This window comes from Struthio camelus, chromosome 4 (genome assembly GCF_040807025.1).
Source record: "Struthio camelus isolate bStrCam1 chromosome 4, bStrCam1.hap1, whole genome shotgun sequence".
NCBI classification, from domain to species: domain Eukaryota; kingdom Metazoa; phylum Chordata; class Aves; order Struthioniformes; family Struthionidae; genus Struthio; species Struthio camelus.
The window spans coordinates 5,454,146-5,482,055 of record NC_090945.1 but is presented as its reverse complement, the minus strand read 5'-3'; the positions used below and the strand labels follow the sequence as shown (position 1 = coordinate 5,482,055).

The window sequence follows — 27,910 nt, the reverse complement described above, 5'->3', positions numbered from 1 at the left end:
AGCTTCTGAATTTGCAAAACACTTATTTTCCAAATGCCATTAGCATGTTTCACAGGCAGTTTTTGTTCTGTGTATAGTCAGCATAGAACCATTACCCATTCAGAAGAATGCTTTTTGACTTGTCAGCAGGAGCCAGGGTCTTTAGAAATATTTTGACCGTGTTGATTGCTTACTTCAGAAATGGGGAAATGGTTGATTAAGCGAGCGTCAGAGCAGCGATTCATCCATTTCCTTTTGTTTGGAATGGAGGTAGTAAGTTCACTCAGGCTCGGTGGTGAATCAGCCAAAGTTGCAGGTGATAAAAGTCCGGTTCCTGGATTGAACTGGGACAGTGTTTGGTTCAGCGCTGGCCAAAAGCTTGCTTTTTCCCAGGCCTTGCTCACTCAGGAGACAAGCAAGATTTCATTTAGAGTCACGCTATATGATAGGACGTGTTTATGTAAGCGCAGCAGTTCACCCACCTTGCTTCATCCAGGTCATGGGTAAGGGATGTATCTTATCTAGGATGAGATGGGATGTCCTCTTTGAGAGCCCAAAGGCTTCACTGAGAAAAGAGGTCTGCATACCGATGTGACAGAGTTCAGAGCTGTCAAGAAAGCCTATAAAAAACTTTTGCTTCCCCAGAGCAGAGGAGTCACCCCATCCCTGAATGTCCAGTGGCTTTTTTCTTTTTATGTCTACAATATTAGACTTTCCAGACAGTCCCTGGGATTGTTTTAGTTGCAGTGAAACCCATGGATACATCTCTTTCTATTCAGAGATTATCCCCATAGATAACAGAACGTGTTAGAGCTTGCTACCCATACGCAAAAGCAGATGTGCTCTTGTTGATCACAGCAGGCTCTTTCCAGGCTCAAGCTGTATTTGTAGCTTCACTCAGAAATGTCTCCATTTCTGCTATCTGCAGAACAGATATTCAGAGTTTTATTCATATTCGTTAGATACAATAGAATTACTGAAGCGCCCAGAAACGATGCTGCGTTCAGTAGAGCTGTGTTAAATCTCCATTAGTCTAGAAGACTTCAAGGCTGATTTCCCGGCACTAATGAGAGTGTGGTGTCGTGCTTCAAGTCCCCCCACCATAGAGATGGTCGTGGAGGCCATCAATCAAAGACAGAAAGAAGGTTATTGCAGAAACTGGAATTCTTTGAGATATGTGTTAGATGTGCAGTCATCTTCAACCCATGTTCAGATCTCCTTCATGGTCATTGATTTTCCTTTCTTGGATTGTAGATTGAGAGGAGACATGTTTAGTATGTGTTTTAGAATACATACAACTGCTTGGATCTGGATAAAATGTAGCTTTCCCATCTGAATGGCCAAAAAAAAAAAAAGTTCCAAAGTTTTGATATGAAAGTTGCATTAAGGTGCAAATTAACATTGTTTTAGAGGTTACTGATAAAAGAGAACCTGTTTATCTTTCAGCAAATATCTGATGCAGAAATGCAAAACAAGTTTTAAAAAATTGATTATTTAAATCAGCTTGCCCTATTACATTATTTAAACCAGAATATAAATCTGCCTACCCTGGGTTTGTAGAGTCTAAGATAGATCTCTCAACTGTGGACTTGCCAGGCTAAATTACAACTGAGAAATAATTATAATATCTGATAGAGATTGTAATACATAATATTTATCATTGCTACAAATATTTATTTTGATGGGAACTACACTGCTACTTCCATTGCCAAAAGCCGATCCTCATAGTTTATTTTGTGGTCGTATAAATTTTCCTTTGCCTGTTTCTTTAGTGGTATCCCAAATTGTAACTTTTTTAATGGTCAACCTATCTTGGACTGAATTTTCCTGAGATTAAGGCCCACAATGCTGACTTAGCAGAACCAAAGCTTTAAAGATATATTTTTTTTCTGTGCTGTTTATTATATCCTTTGCTTGATACGTAGACAAAGCTCTGAAGTCAAGATCAACAAGAAACCACCGCTGTGGTCAGGTTAGCTCGTGGGAAGTGGCACCTAAATAGTTCAATTTTGTTGCTCTCTCAGGCCCGAGATGCTTCCCACAGATTGGGCTGGAAAGTTCTAGCTTTTGAAATAAATGTAGATATCTCCTGAAGAAAAGAGCTAAGAGTTATCCTCTGGCAGTCTTTTTGTTTGCATCTGTGTGCTTGTAGTTGAGTTCAAGACAACTAGGGTGGGCTGGGGGTTTATTCTGACTTGGTCATGCTGGAGCGTTACCACGCCAGACATCAACAGCTTGTTAGCTATAAACGGAAAATGAAATAATATTTTGTATTTGATTTTTGACTTTATAAAGTTAAAGCAGCGTTCCAAGAAAGTTTCGGTGTTTGTTTATTCACTTCCTTAGAACCTTGGCATCCAGGCCTATAAATACAAGCTGACTTAACATTTTACAGTTATGATCGGCCGCATTTGAATTCATTGATACCGCTTGTAAAGAATGGCATTCAGATGTGTTTCAGTCTGCAGGAGAAGGTTCATAACCTTATTATTAAAACATGTTGTTTTGTAAATAAGAGAGAAACAGTATGAAAATACCAACCCGCCCTCTCTTTTCTAAAACATGTAAAGCTGTTAGCCAGATGTGGCAGAACTAAAGTCTTCACTCTACAGCTAGACTTAAAAGGTTGATCTTTTCACAAAGTTACCAGCTATAGTGTGAGCTTAATAGCAGTTGGGTGTCAACCATAAATAAAGAGTCGCCATTGCTTATCAAGTATCATGACCTGACATTTATCATCATTTTCTTATTGGGATTTTTAATGTGGTTTCTGCATTGCAGATTTTTAACTGGAGTTTTGCTCTGATTCTTTGTAGATGATGATATAGGTTTACTTTCCATGTGAATTTTCTTCAGAAACATAAACTGCTTCTCAGATTTACCAAATTATCCCTGAATGTCATCTGCAGCTGAATTTAACCAGTTTAGAAATGTTTTATCTCATTTGTTAGGAAATATCCTTTATTCAAACTTTAAAAATTAGATGAGGTAAGAATTATGTTTGCAAGTCTGTGTTTCCACATTTAAATCAATGATTTGATTTTTCTCAAATGTTGATGACACAGCAAAGTTACTGATTTGTGTGCTATATTTGAACACAGTGCCACAGATTTGACTAAGAATGGACTAAAAACAAGGTTTTAGTGAAAATGTTAAATTAAAAACATCTTTTATTTATAAACTGGAAACCGATTCCAATAAATTTGTCTGTATCCCATTTTTAAACCACAATAATGCCACTTTGATTTAAAAGCCTTTTTGCCGAATAAAATGGTTTAATTCTATCATATAGGATTAGAGCAAATATTTTTTATACAGCTAAGCCAGGTGCTTTCGGGCAAACATCCTTTTTTCTTTCTTTCTTTCTTTTTTTTTTTTTTTTTTTGCCTTGACATACGTTCAAAAATGTTTCCCACTTAAAGGAAAGCGGTTTAAGGAATTTTGATTGGGTAATTTAGGTTGAACTTTTGTAAGCGAAGTCGCTTGCTTAGGCATTGATCCAGTCAAAATTCAGCCGCATCTTTAACTTTATGCGGTCTGTGTAGCCTGTGAGACCTCTACTGACATGGATAAAGTAACGAGCGTGCAACATCTTTCCTGAACGGGACCTGCATACCCTGCTGTTACTTTAATCATGTGAATTAAGTGTGCGTTTAGTATGCTTCCAAAGAGAAGACTTGTGGCTTTGCACAGATTACCTGCACCACCAGCGGTGGTTGTCTGTGGTAAAAAATAAAATTGCCTTTCCTGCCTATGCCTATGCTTGGGAAAAAAGAGAACATTTTGTTGCTTTTAATTTGAGCTTCATTGGATTGGTTTGTGTCGGTAGTGCACCCGTGACGCAGTGATGTGTTTTATCAGTGCCCACCCCCGGCAGAATTCCTGGCTTAAGAGGAGGCAGATTTTCACCTACTGAATAAGACTGGACTCGCACTGATGCTTCTCAGTGGTGTCCCGCATGCCGTCCTGTGCGGGAGGGAGTTTTATCCCAGGACTGCTTGTGTAAGTTACAGACCTCTTTACCCTGTGGAAGTTTGTGTGTTCAGATGTGACTGTGCTGAATGATAGGATATCTATTTTAGACTGCAGCCTGTATTCACAGTCAGCAAGGCAAGTCGCTGGAAGAGCTTAGCTCCTTTTTCTCTTGAAACAACTTTTAAATACTAGGTGAGTTTTCTAGATTTGTGTGCATGGTTTGCTTTTAGGAAAAATGCTTTTGATATCCAGAAGTACTTGCTTGTTTTCCCTGAGTGGACCTTAAAAATCTACAGTGTCAAAACATAAAAACCTTTTGCTTACTAGAAGCACTTTGTTCAATCACTGCAGATTATACTTTAGGTAGAGGAAAAGATATTTAACAGCAAATGAGCAACAAGGACTTGTTGATATTTTCCCTGTCTTACTTTACTGGTTTGTTAAACTGCTGCCTAATCATGTCTGCTTTCTGTATTTTTAGTGAGCATTTTCAACAACAAAATCTCATGCTACATGTTTCATATGTATTTTTGCCCTTTCAGTGGTGGGAGCAGAGGTTGGTAGGGACTAAGAAGGGAAAGCATCCTCTGGAAGCTTTGGAATCTGATGGTGACAGTCCCCCTCTGCTGTGTTAAACCTGATCAGAGTCCTTGAAAAGCTATGAACTTCAGGGTTGTTTCCATATCGAGTAGTAGCATAAAGCATTCTTAAAAGACATTATATCAAAATAGGAACTGCTTGATGCATAAACTGTTTCTGCGTATATGCTAATTGATTTTTTTTGAAATAAGTCAAAGGCCCTTTTTGTGTCCTGGAGCATTAAACTTGCATCATGCTTGGCCTTGTGACAAGTCCTCTGCATGTAATTTAGAGCCATATAGGGATGTTCTTAGTCCTGAACCACTTGAATTACCCCACCTTTCGTATCGCGACAGTTGTATTAGTAGCATAAGTAGATGATTTGTGAGCGTTATGACCTGAGCAGGAACAAGAAAAGATAAGAACTGTTTATGTGAGCTATGTTAGTAGCGTTGGTTATAAATCAGATTTGATTTCTGTGCAGCGCTCTATTTCATACCAACCACTAGAATGGAATGCAATTTCTGCCGTGAGTTTGTAAGATCGCTGCATCTATATACGTTGGTGGGAAGCCTGACAAATTGGTTTTACATAAAGAACAACGTACAGAAATTTCAGAGCTATGGAATAACCTACAAGTTGCAGGACGGTGAGCACTTTAGACAGACTTTTCAGGCACCGGTAACTAGAAGTGAACTCGCCTGTCAGTACCGATTAAATGCGACTGCCTATAATGAAATGCCTGCTGTTTTGAACGCTGCAAGGGAAATGAAGTCGTCCTCCCCCGTATGTCTTGTCATAAGGTGAAGTGCACTATTTGTAAGAGTTGTCTTTAGAAATACTACATTAGCTGCTGTCTTTTGATTTTTGCTCATACTAGGGCAACAAAAAAAGCCACTTAAAATGGGACCTCACTGAATCTCTGTACTGCCGATTGTAGGTTACAGTTTTAAACTTTAGTGTCAGTCAGCCTCTGAGAGCGCAAGAGTTGCATAGGATATGATTTATATGAATTTTGAATGTTTCGTTGCTAATACAGTAAAGTCTTTCCTAATTTTCAGCAAGAGACAATTAAACAATATTTATTGGGTCTCTGTTTCCTTTATGTTGCACAGTTGGATTATGGGTTGGTAATGTACTCTGATTGCTTCCTTAGACTTTGAACTCAGTCCCGAGCAAAATTTTCCTTAACCCTTTGTCCTGATTGTTAGATGTTTTTGTGTTCTTTTAACAGCAATTTGTTCACCCCCCAAAATAATAACTAGCAACTGTTTTTCAAATTTCATGCTGGTTTTTCCCTACAATCTTGTCTACATTTAGAAATGTGCTGAGAATAGTTTCCAGAATAGCTCTCTTAGTAAATGTCCATATATAAACATGTCCTAAAATGATCTTGTGGTTACCACTTCCTGACTTTTTCCTGCAGATTCTCTTGTCATTCTGAATGAATCAAGGTGCTTCTTTAGCTCAGTTTTGTTTTACTCTCTCCCTTAGGAAAGAAATAGCGCTCCATGTTTACAGAGCCCTAATAAAATGCAAAATAAACGCAGAGGGGGGTGTCTAGCTCATCTGCCAGTGGGGCATGGAGCCACGGTGAGCATTTCCAAAAATCTTTTTTTTTTTTGCCATGGAGGCTCTGCTGCAGCAGAGACGATCATGGTCCCACAGGTAAATCAGAGGATTGCCTAGAGTCTAGAAGGTCAGGTTTAATTGCATTTGGCATTCAGGGAGGTGTATTGATGAAATGTAATGTAGTGCAGGAGAGGAAACAGGGGAACAGCTTTCAGCCATTGTGCAAAAAGCACACGATCCAGCCTTCCCTCCTGCATGGCATTTTTTCCAGTTTCTTTATCGTCCCAATAACAACACGAAATACCACAGGCTCTTGGGTTAGATTAGGTGATGAGGGGCATAACTCAGCATGCCTGAGCATGCCAGCTATATTTTGGTCTCTAGAAAGAAGCATGCTGCAAGATTTAGTCTGTATTTAGTCACTGGCCTACTTTGTAGAAATATTTTGCATTTCTGAAAACTTTAACAGCAGAGCAAATGTAACCTTTGTTTTTTTCCTTTTTGTTTCTTTTTTTAAACATTTAGCATCTTTTACAGTTAATTAAGGTGAAAGTAGTAACACCTAGTGATTCCAATGCTGCCTGCATGTTCACTTTTAAATATGTGTTTATTCCCTTTCCTCTTTTCATTTTGATGTTGATGTGGTTAAAGACAGGGCTTTGATGTTGTGTTCTGTCACATGTAAAAATGCAAAGGATGTCGAGTCAAGTCACCCAAGTTTTGGAGGGAGATCTCTTTGTTTTCAGCTGTCATCTCACATAAAATAACAGGAACAGTGACTTCTTACTTAAGACGTCCTTTTCTCCCCAGGCCTCGTATCCCATTCCAGGGAGGTAGGTTACGTAGCGCTCGGAGCCCACCAACGAGTTTCGGGGGGCCCTTTGGCCTTCATGAGGAGTTTCAGGAGCTTCCTGTGCCCTGCCACATACACCCTTTTAAGTCTTAATTTCTTTGGGATCATCGGGAGCTCTTGTCCCCAGGGAAGCTCATCAGGGCAACCTTGTGACTTTGGAGTTTATTTTGGAAGCTGTAGGAACTGATGGTGGCTTGCAGAGCAGATCTGACCAACTTTGTCCCATGAGCTCAGTTGCTGTAGGGAATGTCACAGGCCCTGTGCGTCTCCTGACACAAGAAATAGCGTCTCTGCAGTAGATGGGTTGGTTGGTTGATAAGGGGAGAAAAGACAGATCTCTGTGTTGGGAATGAGGCTTTGCTTTTATCTTGCGGTCTGAAGGAACTGAGTCCCATATAATGCTTGTGCATGCATATGTGGTGGTACCTAATGCCTATTAAACCCATAGGTGGATTTCAATCAAGTTGATGGTCAGATTGATATATTTGTGATATTAAATTCATACGAGTATCATGAATGTAAATGGAGAAATTTGCCCTTTTTCTGGAAAAAAACTGAGGCACTGAGACAAACCTGCATGGATTTACACAGTAACTTGACCGAGTTAAAGGATTTAATCATGAATCTCCAGGATTAATGAATGGTCCTGGTCCATCACTTTACCTACTAGCAAAAAACTGAAATATATCAGAGAAATTTTAAAACAAATACAGCAAATAGAGTAAAGAAAAATGTTTCTCTTTTCCCAAGCCCCTGTCTAAGCCCCTTTCACACTCCTATTATCTGCAGAGCCAGACTCATGTAGCAGTGAGTCAACACTTGCAATGTCTTATTTAACGATAAAATACTTCCCAGTCGCTTGAAGACATGAGGCCTAAGTCTTATAGCCCGAAATGCTCAAATAATCACTTCCTAGCCACCTCATCTTGGGTAATCGTGTTTTCCATCTGTTGTTACATTTAAGCATCATACAAAACAAGACTCGCACCAAGTCCTGAGCATTAAAGATTGAGAAAGGCTCCAAGGGGTATGGGACCAGTGCTGTCATGACTTAGTGCCTCCCAGTTACACTCCGCAAATTTTGTCTTCCTTCAAAGGCAAACAAGTCTCTCTATTTTGTCTTATTTTGCCGTTATGTCCGAATTTTTAGACATCCTTTACATAGAACCTTCCTCTAAGTTTTCTCCTTGCTACATTGCTCTGGGGCCGTGGATGGAAATTAAGCACAGGCTTGAAATTTTGCTTGTGGGGGTAATGTGCCAGATTGTGGGGAAAGCACATAAGAGAGGGCAGGAGCCAGGCTAGGGGGTTTTAATCCACTATTCCCTAGATAGCTCATAAAAATCAGTTTGTCTGGTTTCTAACTGCCTCTTTTTCGTAGCAGTAAAGGGGAGCGTGTGTACGCTCAGTGTAAATATGGGTTTTTATTTGGCTTATGTAAATATACTTATTTGTGCTCCTGTTCACGTAAAGATCAAAATATAAAAGTCTTGGATGGTGAAGCATTTACTTTTTTCAAATCCATTTCTCTGTGTGCATTTTTAGTTTGAAAGATCTCACTCATCTTTCAAATTAAATTAAGAACTAATTAAAACGTGGTTCAAAAGGATACCAGAAAACTGAGGCCATCTAAAGAAGTACTGAAAAATACTTATAAAACATATGGTTTGAGTACAAACCCGGTAGTAATTGGTAATGGTCTATGGGAAGGAGCAGACAACTATTAACTTTTTAGTCAAACTTTTTTTCTGGACTTGTACAATATGTAGGAAAACATGGGAATGTTGTGATTATTGTGCTGTTTCAGTGACTGAAAAGCTGTAAGACAAGTGTGTTCTTATTGCATGTGATATGATAGCACAATGTAATCACAGTGCTTGGTAAATTCAGCACCACCAAAATCCCAACCTTTCCAAGTCCTTTCAAAATGATCAATATGTTTTCTCAGCCACTGCCGTTGCAAGAACCATATTGCTGTGGAGGTGACCTAATTTTAATCTTTTCTGAATTGCTTTATGATTAGACCAGTCACATGCCAAAGTAGGATCCCATTAGTGGATTTAAATCATCTGTTTGCTTCTGAAAACACGCATTGTTACAGGCTCCGCTGAGTGTTCCCCCTTTTTTATTTTCTTTTATTTTCTTGTTTTCTGTTGCAGGACAGGACATCACAGTTGTACCAGTTTGGGAGCAAAATATGGAATGTGTTTCACTGCTGACCGAACGCAGCCAAATGAACAGTATTTATAGTAGTTTGAAAATCAGCAGTTAGCAGTTTCTTCACATTCTAACACTACCCAGCACTTTCCAGAGAGAACTCATTGTTTACAAGAAATCTGCTTTCCAAATCCGTTACGGTGCCCTCCAGCCTTGACTATTAACTCTTTGCAAAGGGGAAACTCTAACCTGCGCTTTGGGGAAAGATGGCAATGGATGAGTACCTGTGGATGGTCATTGTGGGTTTTATCATTGCTTTTATTTTAGCATTTTCAGTTGGTGCAAATGACGTTGCCAATTCGTTCGGGACTGCTGTGGGCTCTGGTGTTGTTACTTTACGCCAGGCTTGCATTTTGGCTTCAGTTTTTGAAACCACTGGCTCAGTATTATTGGGAGCAAAAGTCGGGGAAACGATTCGGAAAGGCATAATTGATGTTAACCTTTACAACAACACTGTGCCGCTACTGATGGCAGGAGAAGTTAGTGCAATGGTTGGTAAGTAACGCTTTCCTTTTCCAAATAACATTAATTGTGTGTTTGTTATCCTGTCCATTGTGCATTTTAAAATTGGGTTTCAGGCTTCTGGATTTGCACAGCTGGTTTTGTGTGAATATAGGAGGCCTCTATTCCTTTTTTTTGGTCTCCTATATTTCTTAACAGCTTTTATTCTAATCATTTACTTTTTTCAAGGATTCAGTCATTTAAGTAAAAGAAGAAAACAAAAGTTTAAGTAGATAGATCATCTCTATATAATATTTATATATATGTATGTATATGTATATTCCTAAGATACTGAATACATGATTGGGGAGATTTTTGTCACAGTAAATGGAAAATATGTAAGCATACCATTTATGATGGTACAGAAGAACCTAAAGAAATAGCAGTTTGCAATGGATGCTCGCGGAAAGGAATTACCTAAATTGTTTTAAAAATTTACGGAAAATCCAAACATATTTGCTTAAACTGATTGTTTAGCTGAGTGATTAAAATTAATCATGCACTTAATCCTGGCCCATGACAAAATTAAAAGGAGCAGTAAAGATAGATGGGCACACATTTAAGATATTTTTAATTTTTCTGACTCAAACTGACAGTAGTTCTGTGTATGTGAGCTTTTGTTTGCAGTTAAATTAATCTCCATTTAGAACAAATAGCATATTCTGAGGTAAGTAACGTTAAGCCTTGGTATTTATTCTTTGTTTCTATGCAAGAAGCTTTGTGAGCTTTTGGAGAGGTCCCCTAAGAATCAGTAGTACACATGCTTTTAAAGGGCAGGACATAGCAAGAAGGCAACGTTTTCATTGCAGAAAAGGAAGCTCAAGTGAGAGGTCAGGCTGCTCCGCTCCTTGCACCCCCGCTTCTGCAGCATGACAGTTCGGCACGATGCCCTGCACAGCCCGCGTGCCAGGGTGATGTGCTCACGCGAGAGTGTCTGTTTCGTTGAAACGAAAGACGGCACAGAGAAGGAATCTGCCACTCAAAATTTGCCCCCTTGAGCCTATGTATTTCTGCCTAGTCGTGCTAATCTCCCAATGGTTTTCAGGCAGAACCTGTCAACAACGGGTGAATCGGTACAGAGCTCTCTCACACATGCAGTTGTTTTCCTGTTTCTTCGTCTTCTGCTCTTTAAACACAACAAAGGTTTGTGACTCAGCGAGCATCAGGATGGACCCCAAGTGCTGGTTTCTCAGTTGGTCTGAACTGGTTTTTGTGTACTTCCCGTTGGGGAGCGCCCTGACATTCGCTATTACCAAGCCTCCTGAAGACTAGGCAAGAGGAAAAGGAGTCAGTCAGCGCCAAACCATTGCTGGTACCACTGCTTGCTTCTCCAAACAGTCCTTGTGTGACGGTACCAAATTCAAAGAGTATAAACACTCTTGGATGCCTGATTGATTTCTGTTTCCCAATGTCTTGCAAAGTCAACCCCAGATTTCTGAGATCTTCCTTCTGCTGTAGGATGGCATCTTTTTCTAGGCTTATTAGCGCTAATTACACTTATTATTTAGCCTTTGCTTCCTCAAAGAGTTCTGTAATTTCCAGCGGCACTTGCCTGGGAGCAGCATGCACCATTGCAATGTAAGTGACCTGCATCTTCCCACCTTCACATTCTTAAACTCCCCTTTATAGGAAGGCTCATTTTCCTTATTTGTATCTATTTATGACATCCTGAGCCTGTGCGGGCAAATTTTTAAGTCTCGGATCCCCCCTGCAGAGGCAACTGGCCAGAAGCTCAAAGAAAACAACTTATTTGCATGTGTATTTACATAAGCCTGTGTGAACTTCATGACCGGTTGCATTCCCTCCCCCCAGTTAGGGCATTAAGGGCATAAAATTCCACATTTTAAATCACCGAATTAGTCACAAGTTGCAGATTCAGTTTTTCTCAAATCCATCTCCAGCTTTTCTCTGGACATACTTTTTTTTCTTTCTCTGACCTTTCCTGTGTGTTTCCTTTTCTTCTTTCTCTTTTTGCTCAACCTCCCCCCTCCAACACCCGGTGTCTCACGCATCAGGAGCATGTTCTTGTGAATGGAATTAACTTCTGAATTTTGATGAGGCTGAAATGAGTCAACAGTCTGGGAGAGACCAAAAGTCTGGCTGTATCCTTGCCAGATGTTGCCGGAAGATCCTTTGATGCTTGCAGCAAACAGCAGATGAGAATTTGCGGGGCAACCTGCTCTTCTAAGAGAAAAGGAAGCTGGGAGCAATGGGATTGTGTGGGGAATGACATAATTTTGTAATCATATGTAACAGATTAAAACATTGCTTGTTGGACAATTGGGAAGCTACAGGCTGTTGCTCTTGAGGTTGTACTTTCCATAGCATTAACTAACTCACATTATGCTCTGCAATTGCATGACAGTTATTCTGGCGGGGATCCCCTGGTGGTGATGCAAGTCAGGTGTCCTATGAGGTGCCACTGGCAAAGAGAATATCCACACTCAGGAAAATGGGTGTAGTGCCTTCAGCAGCAGGGCAGTGGGAAAGACATCCGGGAGCAAAGGCCAGCCCGCGGGAGCCGCCCCTCTCTGGGAGGTAGGGACCACGAGGAAAGGGTTCGTGGCAGGAGAAAGCATGGGAAGTCTGAATTGGAGACTCTGTGACAGCTCTAGTGAGCCTTTTGGTTCCTAGCATATTTTTGCAAAGATAAAAATTGGGAACATGTATTTTTACATTAAAGAGGAGTTATGGCTTGATGTTCATAGTTAAGGCCTCCGGATTTGGGCAGTGCAAGCTCCAGAGGAAAGTTCTGCTCTGGCTTGATTTGTATTTTTTTCTGTTCTGTTCTGCTATGTGCTTACTTAAACTTTTCCAGACCACGCATTGTCCTATCAATCCTCCACTACTTTCTCTCTGGGCCTCCTATTTGTTGTCTAGATTAAGTTGATTAAATAAGAAATAGCACCATATTCCCTTTGTCACCTCCACCCCCCCACCCCCCCCCAAAAAAAAAAAAAGGAAAAACAACCCTCTCTCCACATTTGAAGTGCAGCTGTGGCTTGGATGTATTTTCTTCATTTTTAAGAACGAGTAATTTGTAATTGTTTATCTGTGGCTGACTTATCTGTTTTTTTCAGTTGTTTTTTTTTTGAAGATGTTACCATGTGTTTTCTCTTTCACCCCACTTCCACTTGCTGGCCTCTAAGTTCATGTCAAAGGTCTCTTAAGTGTTTTTATTTTTATTTTAGAATGGGAGGAGAGAAGCCAATAAATTAAAGAGCAGGTGTTCCTTGTTTGATCTAGAATTTCCAATAGCATTAGGCCTACCAGTTGTTTTGGGATAGTATCCCAGGAGAGATCAGTTTTACAAACTGGTTGACTTCCAAATGTAGCTGTACCTGATGCCAATGAATCAGTCTGGCAAGACTGAACAGCTTGGTATTTATAAGGTGGAAATCTGATCATACATTAGCTGTCTAAAGTGACAAATCCTGCCTAGACCAGTCTGTGAAGCATTTTTATAGGTATACCTTACATTTTTCACATGATGATGACAGAAGATGTGTTAGATCTGTCAATAGGTACTGGCCCAATGAGGACTTCTTTATATGGGCAACAGCAAAAAATGAAATCTATCTCAAGTCGTAGCAGCATAAAAACATTTTCTTCTGTTCCAGTAATGGAAGAGATGCCACAGTTTTGGTTCTGCATCCAAGGCCATTCCTGAAAGGACCTTTTGGACTTCATTTCTCTCATTCTGCCCCTCTGCATAGGGCTCTGAGTGCTGCTCACCCAGCTTCTCCCAGCCAACCAGGCTCCTGGGCGGGCTATCTCTCCTCTGTCCTCCTGCCCGTCCTCTCCAGCAGATTCTGGGAGACATCCCCTTCCTTGGGATGCCTGTTGTGACACCAGGCATCGGCTTTACTTTGTAGACCATTAGCCACTATGCCCTGATTAGTTAGGGTGTCTTATTCCCTTATGCCAAGGATATCTTTGGCTGCTCCATGAGTAAGATTAGCCTTTTCTGCAGTTCTGAATTTCTCTAGTGTCACAATGAGCCGCAAAAAAAGGTAGCGGGAGAGTCCCTCTTCTCTCCTCAGTCTATTTTTCCTGCAGAGGACGGCAGCCAATGGCCACCTATCAGAAACAGAAACTTCAGCTTCCCTTAGGTGACAGAGCACCATCGGGGAAGAGATGTCTGAAGTATTTGGGAAAAGTTAAAGTCTTCCTTTTTTTGCAGATGTTCAGACAAAGGATTCCCTGCCTCTTGCAAATGACAAAAGTAGTAAAAGACATGTCAGATCATCTCAATCTCTGCATCAATAGGTCTGGGATTATCCAGTGCTTTCCTTGGGGTCTTTATCAGGAGACTTGCCCAGCATGCAGAGTAGATAGATATAAGATAGGTTTACAGCCATTAGAGACCTCAAAATCAGTTTTGGATATAAAACCCAGACCAAGGAATTTTGGACTGAAAAGTCAAATTAAGTTCAAGGAATTACATCTGTTAGGAAACAGTTGGTCCTCACATTTGGAGATAAGCCTAGATAATATTTGCAATTGCCTGCATCAGTCCAAATAACTGCGGAAGCTAAAAAATCAGATTATGACTGTAACTGACTGTCAGCCTCTGAAATGGATCTATGTTTTGATCATCCAGGAAAGGCTGGAATTCATTTTCTGCGCAGAGTCCAATTTACTTCTTGGAGACTCTCGACTGCCCTAATTTTAAAGTGAAGCATTATATAGGGAGGAAAGTCAGCTTTTGTTTCTGTGGATGACCAAATTTAATGAGTTTTGTGAATAGTGACTGTTCACTGACTTAGGAACTGAACAACCTGCCAATCCAGAGAGCAGTGGAAGGGAAATCTTGCCTGGCTGTTTAGACCTTGAGGGTGACAAGCTGCTTTGGTGGCTCCTTGTTCACTCTTCCAGTCTCGTGTTCGTAGTTTGTCCCTTGTGAATTTACCGTCTAGTTCCCACTCTCAATTGTTTCTGCTTGTCTTCCTTTAACTCAAAAGAAAACTCACTCTTTCTTATCTTTCTCTATCCAAGGCTTCCAGTTCAACTCTCATGAATGAGATTTTTCAAGCTTCTTGCAGAGTATGATCAGTTTGCATATTTAGTCACAGGGGTTGTAAATACTGAAAGCCTTTAAAAAGGGCAAAATTGTACTAATGCCATGCAATGCGAAGTGCTGTTAGTCATGGAAAGTCATAAATAAGATGCAGTGTTAAAGCTGCTCTTACATTGTCTTAGTCTCTGCTTTTAGAGACAGACTGAACATGAACAAAGCACTCTTTCGGTCCCTGTTGTGCATGCAGCGTGTGGGCAGCCCTTATAAAAGAACGTGGGTACGTGGTTAAGAATTTTCTGCATGACACTATTGTTACTGTTGTTGTTCATAGTGAATGTTTTTTTCCCCTGCTTCAATTTCTAGGTTCTGCTGTTTGGCAGCTGATTGCATCTTTCTTGAAACTCCCAATATCGGGGACCCATTGCATCGTAGGTGCTACAATTGGATTCTCCCTGGTTGCAATCGGCACGCAGGGAGTTCAGTGGATGCAGCTCGTCAAGATTGGTAATTGCTGTTTCCTTTTACATAGGAGAGGGTATGTGGAGTAGCGTGCACTGACTGCAGAAACATTCACAGAAATTTGCTTTGTAGTTATAGCACACTCTACTTAAATTATTCTCCACCCCAATCCTGTCATTAAAAGGTATATAATATACGAGTTTTACTCCCCAGCAATAACCCCAGGACATGTTGTGCGTCATGGACATGCTTCCACTTCTAATTCTTTTCGGGGCAGTTCATGCCTCCTCCTTCTTGCTCTCAACAATGCTAGCCATCACGGGAAGGCCCACAGTCATGTTTCTCCACCCACCAGCTTTGGGGAAGCAAAAACCGGCCATACAGCACATGTTTAAATCACAGCCTCCCACTGCCGAGAGCAGCGTAGCCAAGTAGGGATCTGAAGGAGGTCTCTTGTTGTTTTGGAAGCCTTGTAACCCCTAAACCCTAGATTAAAAGGATTTGATGGAGAAGGCACTGAAATACAATTGAGCTTTAGAGAAGTTGAAGCAGTGCATATTTTTTAATTCTATTGAGAGTAAAATGAAGTTTGTAGCAAGTTTGAAATGATGGCAGTATCAATCTGTTAACCATGTCACAAACAATAAATCATATTGGGTGAGATTTCCAGAGTGCTACCCTAATCCTGTTTTATTGAAAGCAGTAGGAGTTTTGCCACCTACTTCAGTTAAATCAGTCTGGAACATTTGAAAATCTTGCCTGCAAAAATTGCTGCATGTTGTTCACTACAGCTGGTGCTTCTATGGCATTTTAGAAATTGAAGCTTTTACCCTGTGAGCAGCATGGCATCCCCCTAAATGCAGTTACTTTCCCCTTGCTTGCAATATTCATAGTCATGGTGATTAGGAAATTATAGGAGTTCTCTTGTTCCAGTCTACATCGACCTAGAAGAAATGTTCCTGATTAATGTGATTACTAAACTTGTAAAATCACCTGAAAAAGTTTCAAGTGATGTTTTTAATAGTGCTTAGCATTATTTTCACTTTTATCAGCTTCAGTGGAAATTGAGCTAGGCCAGTGATGAATAAACATCTGGAGCATTCATCCCATTTGTGCAAGAACCCTTTTAAACGTGTTGCTCACTGCCCATTAGTTACTTAGCTATTATGCAAATATGCTATTTATTTCATGTTACATTCTTTCTCTTTTAACACAGTTGCTTCTTGGTTTATTTCCCCACTTCTATCTGGCTTGATGTCTGGAGTACTCTTTGTGCTGATTAGATTCTTCATTTTAAACAAGGTAAAGGCATCTCACCATTATAATGAATGCTTATCATAAAGGCAGCGTCTATCATCTGAGTGCTGGCACTTCCATTGAGTTAAAAGTATTTTTGGATAGGAGAACAGCCATTTCAATAGCCACTGGAACTGTAATTGCTCTTAGCAATTCTAAAAATTCAGAGTAAGTAACATGACAGGTTTTTCAGGCTTAGAAGCTGCTATGTAAGTGCATCATAAGCTAATTAATACTGTGTATTCTGTTTCACTGGAAGATGATACATTAAGAATGCAACTTCATTAGTATAAACTTATTAGCGTTGACTTGGCCTCATGATAGTAGTTCTGACTGTTGTTTGAACAGAATAGCTGTACCAGGGAGATGATTTAATGAATATGTAATAGTTGTGAAATTTTAAGCTTTGGTCCTCTAGTGCATCAGATAAGAGAAGATGGACGTCTGCGTATTTCCTAGGTTCTCAAGAAACCTGAATCAATGGGTTTCAGTGACTTCAGTCAAAAGGGGCAGCCTTGAGGTAACATCAGTCCCCATAGCTCCAGCTTGGAGGGCCATTTGTTTGCCTCTCAGCAGGACCTGGAAACCAGAACTCTTTTATCTCCTCTCCCATTTCTCTCATACCATTCAACTTGCTAAAATAGGGGGGTGCAGCACATGACAAAGACCTAAAAAAAGGGACACTGAAGTAGCAGTTCTCCAGGGAACTTAAACAGATGCAGGATTAATTCTTTTGCTATAAATAACACCACCTGTAACTGCAGCTGCATCAGCCTTTATCTCTGATGTAAATAAATGTCAGCAATAAAAGAAAATGATAAATTTAAATGGACACAGCTCTGAATATAAAATGACTCAAGTTGCATGAAGGCAGAGACATTTTAGAGGAAAAGATCCTCTACAGCCTATAACATTCAAACCCCAAATTCTTAGGAAATTAATCATCAAAATCACCTGATATAGAAACCCTGTATTTAAGCATCCAAGAGACAGGAAAAATTCAAGCTAAGGAAATGTGTGTTCTGGATGCAATCTGTGCGATTCAGAAAATTATAACACATGTAGGGCATAAGGAGGTAGCAACTTGTATTGTATGTCTAGGTAAAATAGAGTAGCTTTCTAGCAGGCGCGTTCCTGTGCTTCTGGAGGGGTACATGCCCTCGTGTGCATGAACCCAGTGTCTGTGAATAGCAGTGACCGTTGGCACTGCCGGCACGGGACCGGGGCATAGCATGAGGTGGCTGCAGCTTTCTCTCGGCTCCCTTTTATAGCTCACGACAGCGAGAAACAAAACCAGATTAGCTAGCCCCTAGCTTCGCCAGGCTTTTTGCAAATACATGGAGCCCATCAAAAGGCCAAAGCAGTCTCCTCACAATGACTTTTCCATGGTTTGCATAGTGTGTTTCCGTTGCATCGTCAGCTGAGCGAGCCTCTCCTATTGAGCACCGAGGGCACGAGGCAGCAGTGTCTGCTGGCTCCGTGTGCCAGCCGCTGAGCTCTGCCAGGCAGCAAAGCACAACAGCACACTAACTTCTGTTAAATATTACATGCTTGACATGGTAAGCGGGTCAGCTCCCTGGGGAAGAGTAGGGCTTTATCTGACCGATGGCCGAAATCCTCACTTCCACTGTCCTGGAGGAACACTACTTTCTGGTCGCCTGTAATGGAGATCTGCACTGAGGTGTTCTCACTGGAGACAAAAGGAGCTGTGGCTCCCGTGGTCTGCACCCCCAAGCTGATTTTTCAAATCCTCATCACCAGGGAGCTAGGGGAGGGTCTGGCAGGGTGACACACTGACAGGCAAAATGATGTGCCCTGCTCCAAACGGACACCGTGCTTCAAAACATCCAGGGGTTTATGTCTGGGGCTCGTGCTGGCCTGCAGTGGGACAACACTACTAGCCTTTTCATTGCGTTCCACCCCACAACTTCGCAGCAAGTAAAACGCGCGCGAGTCTGCAAATCGTTCCACCGCTGTGGCTCATTTGTGCTTCAGTATATATGTTACGTGTTTAATACAGCCAGACACTTAATACTTCAGCCATTTCTGTTAGCTGCTGGAAAATTCCAGGATGTTTGAGTTGAAACTGAGAGGCTAGGAATATGGTTTTGCAAATGCTGACTTGCACTAATGCTCGTAGGCCCCCCCCAAAATATTATCGGGGAGGGGCTACGTCCTTCAGTCACACAGAGAGAGACTCCTCATCTTAGAGACATGGCAGATAAGGAAGCACTCACTGAAAGAAACTTGTCCCCAGGTCACCCAGCAGGTCTGTAGCAGTCCTAAAAATAAAACCTGTGTTCGTGGTTCCCATTAACAGTGTCAAGCTTCCCCAGGACGTTCCCATGCTGGTGCTTGCTGGGGCCAGCTTCAGGTGTAGTCAAACAGATCAACAGCCTTTCCTCAACAGCTGCCTGAAAGCTCCACCTGCCTAACGCTGGCTTGGGAGCATGTGTTTTCCTAATGTTCATTAATGCTCATGTTAATTTATGGGAAAGTCCTGCTAACATTTCTTCTTTTCTTTTTCTTTTTCTTTTTTTTTTTTTTTTGCAATTTCTGTGCAGGAAGACCCCGTGCCCAACGGTCTCCGTGCACTTCCAGTGTTCTATGCTGCTACTATAGCTATTAACGTGTTCTCCATCATGTACACCGGGGCGCCAGGTGAGTGAGTCATCTCCAGTGGGAGGCACCAAAGGGAAGCTGAGGACAGTCATGAATCAGCGTTCTATTTTGTGTAAGAGTGGTCCGCAGGCATCCTGTGAGAGAGGTGTAAATGCTGCACAGTCATTTCCTATGCTAAGAATTAATGTGGGCAGAAGAGTAAATCATATAGCTGCACCCATTCTTCTATCCATACGACCGCTTTTATTACCTGCTCCTGATGACTCTAGTAGGAGGAGAGCAACTGCAAAACTTCCCCTCTTTAGAGGAAAGGGAAATAGTTCTCCATCAGTTTTGGCTTCACAGAGTGGAGCACGCTTTGAGCTCTCAAAGGTATTCCAGATATGAACATCAAGGAGGGAAAGTGCAGAGTGGTCGGTAAAAGGAGCTGGGCTGTTCACACTCCATTTAGAGGAGTAGTTCCTGAGTTCAGGCATCTGCTGCTATAGCTCCATTGAAATTACCGAGGCACTGTTTTGAGGCATCCAGCCCAGAGCCTCTTAATTTTACTTCTTTATTTCCCTTTAATTATAAGAAGCCCTGACTGTGTCTCTCCATTTAATGCATTTTCTCTCTTGGATACGATGCAGAAGGATCTGTGAAAGCCCCAGGTGTTCATTTGGGTGCTGTGCTTTCATTGCAATGCAGCAGGAAAAAATGGTGCCTGTGGTTTTCGGGACTATAACTTTATTTAGGCGGTGTATGTTTAAACACACAAAACACAGTAAGAGACTTCAGAAAAAAGACGTGCAATGCTCTCAACTGCTTTATTGAAGAGTCCAGTCATTAAATGCTATCTTTAGATTAGATTATTACCCCAGATCCATGAAGGATCAGGCAATTGAAGACAGATTTCTGAACATGCTCCCTGAATTATGAACGCAGGTTTGGAAAGTGACCTTTTTGGAATGGGAATTTGTTTTCTCTAAAACCTGATGTACTAGATGTACTAGATAAACGCATTTACTAGACTCTACTTGATGGCATAGCATTACTGAAATTAATAAGAGGCTTGAGGAGTTCCCACTTTGAGGGGAATATAAATCAACTATTCCCTTCTCTTAAGTCAAAACCCTAATTGGTTAGGTATCCAAAATGTTTCACAGTAAATCAGCTGTATAACCAACATTTCCTCATTAGCTGTGCTGCAGAAGTAGGTCCGGCACTCTGCAGTGATTCATTAGGCAACATAAATGAAATAAGAACCTTAATATCCCTTCTGTTTCAGCGTAGCAGTTTGTAAAGTGCACGAATAAAAAGGTAGAACTCAGGTTTTCATACACAGGAGATACATGTTTGCTTTCCAGGGCCTCTGTCCTGGCAACACTCACTCGCATGTATGCATTAATCAGGTAGGTTTCAAGATAGGCAACCATATACAGGTTTGAATGGTCACAGTCCAAGTTCTCCCTTCATTTAGGGTCTGATCACACGGTTTGATAGAACGTGAGCAAGGAGCCCTATTGAGGAAATGGAAGGTGGGGGATACTTATTGGAACATGAGTTATTTGCATGATTGCGTGTTGCAGGAGCGAAACCTTAGTTCTGAAGTGGTACGTTAAGCTATTAGCATAAGCAGATAATGGCTTAGATTAAGCTGAGCATCACAGTTTATTGACCAGAGCAAAGGTCAGGTAAATATTTGCCCTAATGGGCAACACTGTTTATTATGCATTAGTGTATAAACCCATTATAAACTTGTTGTAGCTGAATTTGTGCCACTGACTGAACAGTGTGGTAGCAGAGAGCTGGAGGACTCAGTCTGCAAATGTCTGCATGTCAACCAGGCCTTTAAATGCTGCACCCTGTCTGTTGCTGATGCATATATTAAAAAAAATTACCAGCTCATTCATGTTGATTATGAATACGTTGTGAACACAGGCTTTGGCAAGACTGCTCTTCTTCCACTGCTTGAGACAACTTAGTCCTGTTAATTTGCAGTTTATTTGGGTTTTATTTCCTTGTCTTCACAGTACTAGGACTGGTACTGCCAATGTGGGCCATTGCTCTAATATCAGTCGGCGTATCCTTAATATTTGCTGTCTTGGTTTGGATTTTTGTATGTCCATGGATGAAGAGAAAAATAGAAAGTGAGTAGCTGGTTGATGAAATGCTGTTGATGTGAAATTGTGGAAAATCTCATTCTGAAATGAGAAGTGCCCTTACGAGGTCATCTAGTCCGTTCTCCACCCACAGGCAGGATATGCTTACACTATTCCTCATGTATTTGTGTAACCTGTTCTTAAAAACCTGCAGCGATGGAAATTCAAAACCTCTTTAGGCAATCCATTGCAGCGCCTACCTCTTCCAGCGTATAGCTGGGACAGGAAAATAAATCCTGTAATATAATCCATTTTATATTTTGTTGAGGAAATGTTAAAGAGAAAATATCTCGAGGAATTATTATCTTTATCCTTTATCTTTTTTTTCTTTACAGCGAAGTTGGACTGATCACAGTTTTTAGCTTTAGAGTGTTTTGTTTGTTTAACTTTGCTACTTTCAACAAAGGCAGTGTTAACAATGCTAAAGAGAAAAGTTTCAGTTTTCGTTAATTTCCAAGAAGTTTGGTGTTTTCCTTTAGTTACTGACTTTGGTGAACTTATAGGAAGACACAGAGATGCTTTAGCATTTTCTCAAATGAATTTACTAAAGATAAGCATTAGAAATAAATAAAGAATGTCTAGGAAACAGAGTCAGGTTATTGAATCCACACTGATCTATGCTGTTTATGCAAACCCTGGAAACGTTAGCAGTGTGACAGATAGGCTGGGTTTAAAATTACAATGCGGTTATTTCCGTAGGCCGGTTAAAGAAAGATGCTGCACTGTCAAGGATATCAGATGAAAGTCTTGATAAAATTCAAGATGAAGAAACACCGGTCTTTAAAGAGCTTCCCGGTGCCAGAGCAACTGATGAGAGCACAATTCCCCTCACTGGCTCAGTAACAGAAGCGGCTGGGGCATCAGATAGTATTGCAAATGGAAACCATCCACGTGTACCATATGGTAAGAAACTAAGACAACGTAGAGGGTTTATCGTCTCCTTGTTTTGATAGGGTCTCTTACTGCAAGAGGGTCTCTGTTGTAAATAGTACGTTAGTGTTTGGGATTTGTAGCTCGAATCCCTCTTGCCCACTTGTTGAAAAAGATTCTCATTTACAAGTGAAATTTTCTAGAAAAGATTTAAAAACAGTTACATTTTATTTGGCTGTATTTGAATTTTAGATACAGCTGAAGACAGTAATTACCTTCTTTTTGCTTTACTTTCTACCCGTAATGCTATTTCCATCCTGTTAAGCTATGGAAAAATAGAGAGAACGCAAATTGCTGATCTGTGAAGGTTAAATTCAGCATAAAAACGATTAGCATGCTCCCACAGAAGATGAAAAGATTTGGGTTTTAATTGACAAATGTATGACCATTTGGAACACGTCCACTAGTAAAATCTCATGCATTGTTTTCTGAACATATACTTATAGAAAACACGCTCGTGTGCAGTAAAACTGTTTCTGTTCTCTTATGTAGTGGGATCACTTCACCCATTTAGAGGTCTGTTGACTCTGGTATCACCTTGCGGACATCTGCACAACCCTATTAATTTGATTAGTAGCTGCTTAATATATTCAGTTGATTCTCACAAGATGAAATAAGTCGTGACACGAGGCCGCTTTGACTGTGTTTCCACTTTGAAAATAGCTAAAAACAATTTTGAATGTTGCACCGCTGAAATCCAGAAAGTCAAGAAATGAAAAAGATGATTTCTCCAGGAATATTGGCTTTGCTGTGGTATATGTTCTACATTTATGTGTGTGTACGTTTATGTTCAACATATACAGTGGGAATAACTGCATCATTATGTTAATAGAAATGAGACATACAAAGTGTTTCAACAGCTGAGGAAATATTTCTGCAGAACATAAACTTTTTTGTTTTCTGTATTTTTTGTGTGCAAAGTTAACACATTTCATTTTTTTCAAGGAAGTTTGTAAAATGTATAATCTTCAATTTTTGAAGCTTATACAGTAAATTATCCCAAAGCCCGATTGTTACTAAAGTGTTAAGACATTCTATTATTGATTCAGGGTAAAATTGTGAAAGAGCTCCTAACTCTTATTCTTCAGAGTTATTTAAATCTCTGTTAAATGTAGGTGCTTTTGAAATACGACCTTATATTCAGTATGAAATTACAGTAGGACCATCTTTCCTGAAATACTTGTTATGCGAATTCAAAGTAGACAAAACCTCACAAAAAGAAGAGCTTATTTTGCAAATAAGAAGTTATATAGAAAAGAGTTTTTCAAAGAACTTGAGGATTTAAGCTTCACCTTTGAATAGATGGTCCTAAGTGACTTGCTGTAGGTCAAGTGGCATGTCTGGGGGAGACCCAGCACTGGACAAAGCTCTTTTTTGCACAGACGGTGGGAGAATTTATTTCAAAATGCATCCAGGTTTTCTCTTATTCTGACTCAGTGCCTGTATCGCAAATGACCTTCTTTGCCCTGTGCTCTAGGATTGCTGTCCTTTCAGCCATTTACACGTGTTTTGTTGTCCTAAAACGTGGGAGTCTTCTGTATTTCATTGCATAGAAATAAAACCTCTCCATCTCCGCCTCTTTAGGAAGGGCCTTTTCTATGACGCACACCTCTGTGAAATCACCTGTTTCCAATGGCACCTTCAGCTTCGATGGCCAGATGAGGAGCGACGGCCACGTGTATCACACTGTGCACAAGGACTCAGGTTTATACAAAGACTTACTACACAAAATACACCTGGACAGGGCCACTGATGAGAGGCCCGCTCCAGAAAACAACTATAAACTGTTACGACGCAACAACAGTTACACTTGTTACACAGCTGCTATTTGTGGCATGCCTGTGCATTCTTCCTTTAAGGCAGCTGATACATCAACGCCAGAGGACAGTGAAAAGTTAGTGGGAGACACAGTCTCCTATTCTAAGAAGAGAGTTCGCTACGACAGCTACTCCAGCTATTGCAATGCAGTAGCCGAAGCGGAGATTGAGGCGGAGGAAGGTGGAGTGGAAATGAAGTTGGCCTCAGAGCTAGCAGATCCTAACCGGCCCCCAGATGAGCCTGTGGAAGAGGATAAGGAAGAGGACACATCTCAGGTCCATCTACTTTTCCACTTTCTCCAGATCTTAACAGCCTGTTTTGGATCATTTGCCCATGGAGGTAATGATGTCAGGTAAGACGGTGAGATCTCACAAGCCAGTGGTTTTATAAAGTGCAATGATTGCTTTAGGTGTTTTGAGCAAGGTTTGATACCTGGGAGGGGTGGGGGAGAGCTGTCAGAAGACTTTGTTGGTTCTGCAGGCGGATGGTAATCAGTGCTAAGTTAGCAAAGCTTATTACACCGATGTCCCTGGTGCTTTTCGGGAGGTGGACTGCTCAATCTATAGTTTATTTTCTTCTCAGTGGTAACATCTTTTCTATTCTCTGTTAAATAATTGTGTAGTAATTAGTTTAATTCAGGTTTAATTTCGGCAAGCTTTACAGAACAGAGACTCCTCCCAGGGGTCAGTGCCCTGGCATGTTGACCACTGTAAAAACAAACAAGACAGTCCATGCCCTACAGAGCTCACAGCCTATTTTTGCTACAAAATCAGAGACCATCAGCAAATCGGAGGTTTTCACTGTTTTTGTCAATAGCTGAATTCCATCTCTCATCACATTGCTTAGTGTAAAAGGGATCTATGAAGAATTTATTTGTTCTAATTGCTGCAGCCCTCATAGCTGCCTGTGCTGGACCTTTTGCTTTGAGTTTTCTGGGGCACAAGAAGGGTCTAGGACAGAGTGAGGCAGCATATCATTTAAAAAGCCCAGAAAATCTGATGACATAGACAAGCCTTAAAATCAGAATCATATTAAAGTTTGTAACATGCAGCTTCTCTAACTGCCACTTTTTTTTTTTTTTTTTGGTACTTCCCAGCAGGAGTTTTATCCCGAGCCTCTATCCCCACTGAGTTACTCCTTTTTCTGACGGAGGAAGCCGATGAATTCATCCCTCAGTCATTTGGCTTAAGTGCCTCCATCCCTAAACCCTGTGGCATTAACATCATTTCCCAGTAATAAAGCAAGAAGATTATCCTGCAAGATGCCCGTCTTTGGCATCCCAGCATCTTCTCTCATGTTCGTATTGACTCAGACAGCTGACAGAATCATGAAGTTGGTCTTAGACATGTTTATCTGCGTCTATTTGCCGTCCATGGTCTGGTCAGATCCCCATGCCACGCACTAAGAAATAGTGTCTCGTCACTCATTTGCCCTTCTCTTTTCCTTTGAAGGCCTAGCTCTGTCTTATTCCATAAAGTACAAGACTTTTGACCAGAGGACTTAAAAAGTAAGTTCAGGGTGGAGCTCTTTATACCTTCCTTGTTTGCACTCGCATAGTAAGAGTGCTTCATCTGCAGGGCAGCATTGCACCTTGCCATCTCTGTGGCATGTAGCTGAAGGGTGGTTTGCATATTTTTGCCCTGTCCCTGGGGACACTGTATTTTTTCCTTTAGGATTGGGCTGCACTGCCTCTTCCCTAGGCCTGGAGTGATCCCCTGCATATTTAGTAGGCGCTCTTTCCCGTCTCGTGATAAGGTCCCCTGAGAAATCCACTCCGCCTGCACGTTCAGAAAAACTACTTGCAGAAACACCAGTCCTTATTTGGGTTGTAGCTTGGGCAGTCCCGACTGCCGTCTTGCTGAACCCTTGCAGTTTTAGCTGTGCGCTGCTGGTGTCGGTTTCAACATGTGCAGCGGGGCTTTACAGCACTCATAGCTTTCATAGTCCTCCTTCGGCATTTGGGCGAACACTGCCCCACTCTGCAAGGAGCTTGGTTATCGCTCCTCGTTCTTGTCAGCCACCCAATTTAACTCACAGCTCATCGCAAAAACACTTAAAAACACATCTCTGCCTTCCTCATCCGTATAGTGTACTAGCAATTCAGAATAATGCTTTCTGGGAAGCCTTCTTGTACTCACTGTTGTTATTACTCTCTTCATATTCCCAGGGATGTGGCTCTGGGAAGGAGCCCAGGATCCCCTCAGGCAGTTATGTCTTCTCCTCTGGATCAGAGGGCAGACTTGGAGCCTTCCTTTTTTTTTTTCCTCCCTGATGGTCCCTGTTGAACAGGACCAATGCAGGTCACACCTCGGGGTGACCGCAAAGATCCATCGAGTCCGGTACCCAAACGCTGACAGCGGCCACAGCAGGTGCTGCGAGCAGAAATGTTAGAAAAAGGACAAACAACACCAATAATTCTTCCGAGGTCCCCTCGCTGCTTGCAGCGTCTGTGGCTGGGGGGCGGGCTTCCTGTTCCAGAGCTTTATCTGCAGCACTATTTTCATGGCCTGTTATCCCAGGACACGCTGAGGACTTTTTTGTTTCTTTGCCCGTGCCGAAGAATCCCAGGCTGTTTAATTTCTGCTCATATGGGAGCTGTCCTATTCTTGTCGCGCTTTCTGTATCTCTTCAAGGTTGCCTTTTTGAGACTGAAGGGAGGAGAGACGTGCCTGCGCAGGATGTGGGTCTGCCAGTTATATTCCTTCTTCTGTTCCCTGTTCCTTGCCTAATAACTCACACAGCTCTCTTGCCGTTTTTGTCTAAATCTGAAGAACTGAGGTGACATTTTAATAGATTCAGTCACAGTGATTCTAAGACCTCTTTCCTGAGAGCTAATAGCTAACTTAGAGCCTGTTATTGTGCAAGTTGTATGTGAGTTTGTTTCTCCCCAGGTACTTTTCAGCACTGAACTCTGCATAAATCTCTGCTGTCCTGGCACTCTGGAATCTGATCTCCTCTTTCTACTCTTTGCAAACGCTCTTTGGACTGTCCTGAATAGCTTTTATACCAGCAGTGTGCTCCGCCACTTCGTTCTCTTGAGATCATTTCCAGGAAAGGTGACCTCCCTCTGTTACGAAAAGTGGCCATTTCTGCCTTTCACAGCTAGTTATTAATCTATGAGAGAGCCTGTCCTTTAATCCCACAACAGCTTAATTTCTCGAAGAGTCTTTGGTGAGGGACCTTTCAAAATCTTTTTGGAAATCCAAGCGTAACATGTTAGTCAGGTCACATCACGGAAGCAGTGCTTGCTCGTGCCCCTGTGTCAGACAGCCCTGCTGAGCTTTTAACTTGTGTCACACACCCATGGTTTTTCTTTGTCCCTTTTCCAGAGAAATATCATTGCGAAAAGTTTGTGGCCTACGCCAGTAAGTGCCCCTGCTACTCCTTCGTTCCCTGTAGGTAATGTCTATATATACTCCTAAAAGACCGGCACGTTACGCGAGCATCACTTGCCTTTTCCGTAGCAGAAGGGGATAGCAGAGTATGATCACAGAGGTGATCAGACAGTTCAGAAATGAGATTTGGAACTGATAGGAGCTGGATAGGATAAAAGACAAGGTTTAGACTCTGCAGTATGATTCATTGCACCTAATAGCCTAAATCCCCTGGAATTTATCGTTTGGACTGGCTAGTTTCCTTGGCAGGATCCTTTCTCAAAAATTTACTTTCTTACTGTTGTTTTATTGTACTGTGACCTTGACCTGTATATACTTTTGGCTTGTTACACTACACTATTCCAGACAAATCTGCTTCTGGGTGAAGCAGATTCTGCCCACTTTGTGCACCTCTTTTTCTTTCGACTTGTCACCTGTGTTTTCCTTCCCCAGTTTGCAAATCTCTTTCCAACTCTCTTTCCTCCCATGCTTTGCATTTCTTTTCATCGGACTGTTTGCTGTTAAACCTTGAAGGGACTGGAATAGGTAAAAGGATTGGGGAGAGACAAACTAA

The 27,910-nt window shown here is 41.4% G+C and overlaps 1 protein-coding gene across 9 annotated transcripts in view; it reads left to right on the top strand.

The window, feature by feature from the left end:
- The window catches only part of SLC20A2 (solute carrier family 20 member 2), a 58,546-nt gene that overhangs the window by 15,281 nt on the left and 15,355 nt on the right, over positions 1-27,910 (top strand). For 4 of the 9 annotated variants that reach the window (XM_068941155.1, XM_068941160.1, XM_068941156.1 and 1 more), the window contains 7 exons: positions 9,118-9,670; positions 15,060-15,200; positions 16,372-16,457; positions 19,016-19,112; positions 21,086-21,202; positions 21,914-22,117; positions 23,729-24,314. In XM_068941155.1, the coding sequence (XP_068797256.1) occupies positions 9,382-9,670; positions 15,060-15,200; positions 16,372-16,457; positions 19,016-19,112; positions 21,086-21,202; positions 21,914-22,117; positions 23,729-24,314 (1,520 nt within the window). In that variant the 5' untranslated portion in view covers positions 9,118-9,381. Of the gene's footprint in view, positions 1-3,838; positions 3,982-4,035; positions 4,147-5,049; positions 5,337-9,117; positions 9,671-15,059; positions 15,201-16,371; positions 16,458-19,015; positions 19,113-21,085; positions 21,203-21,913; positions 22,118-23,728; positions 24,315-27,910 lie in introns of those variants that run through there. The other 5 variants (XM_009687228.2, XM_009687226.2, XM_068941159.1 and 2 more) reach the window with 3 other exon arrangements.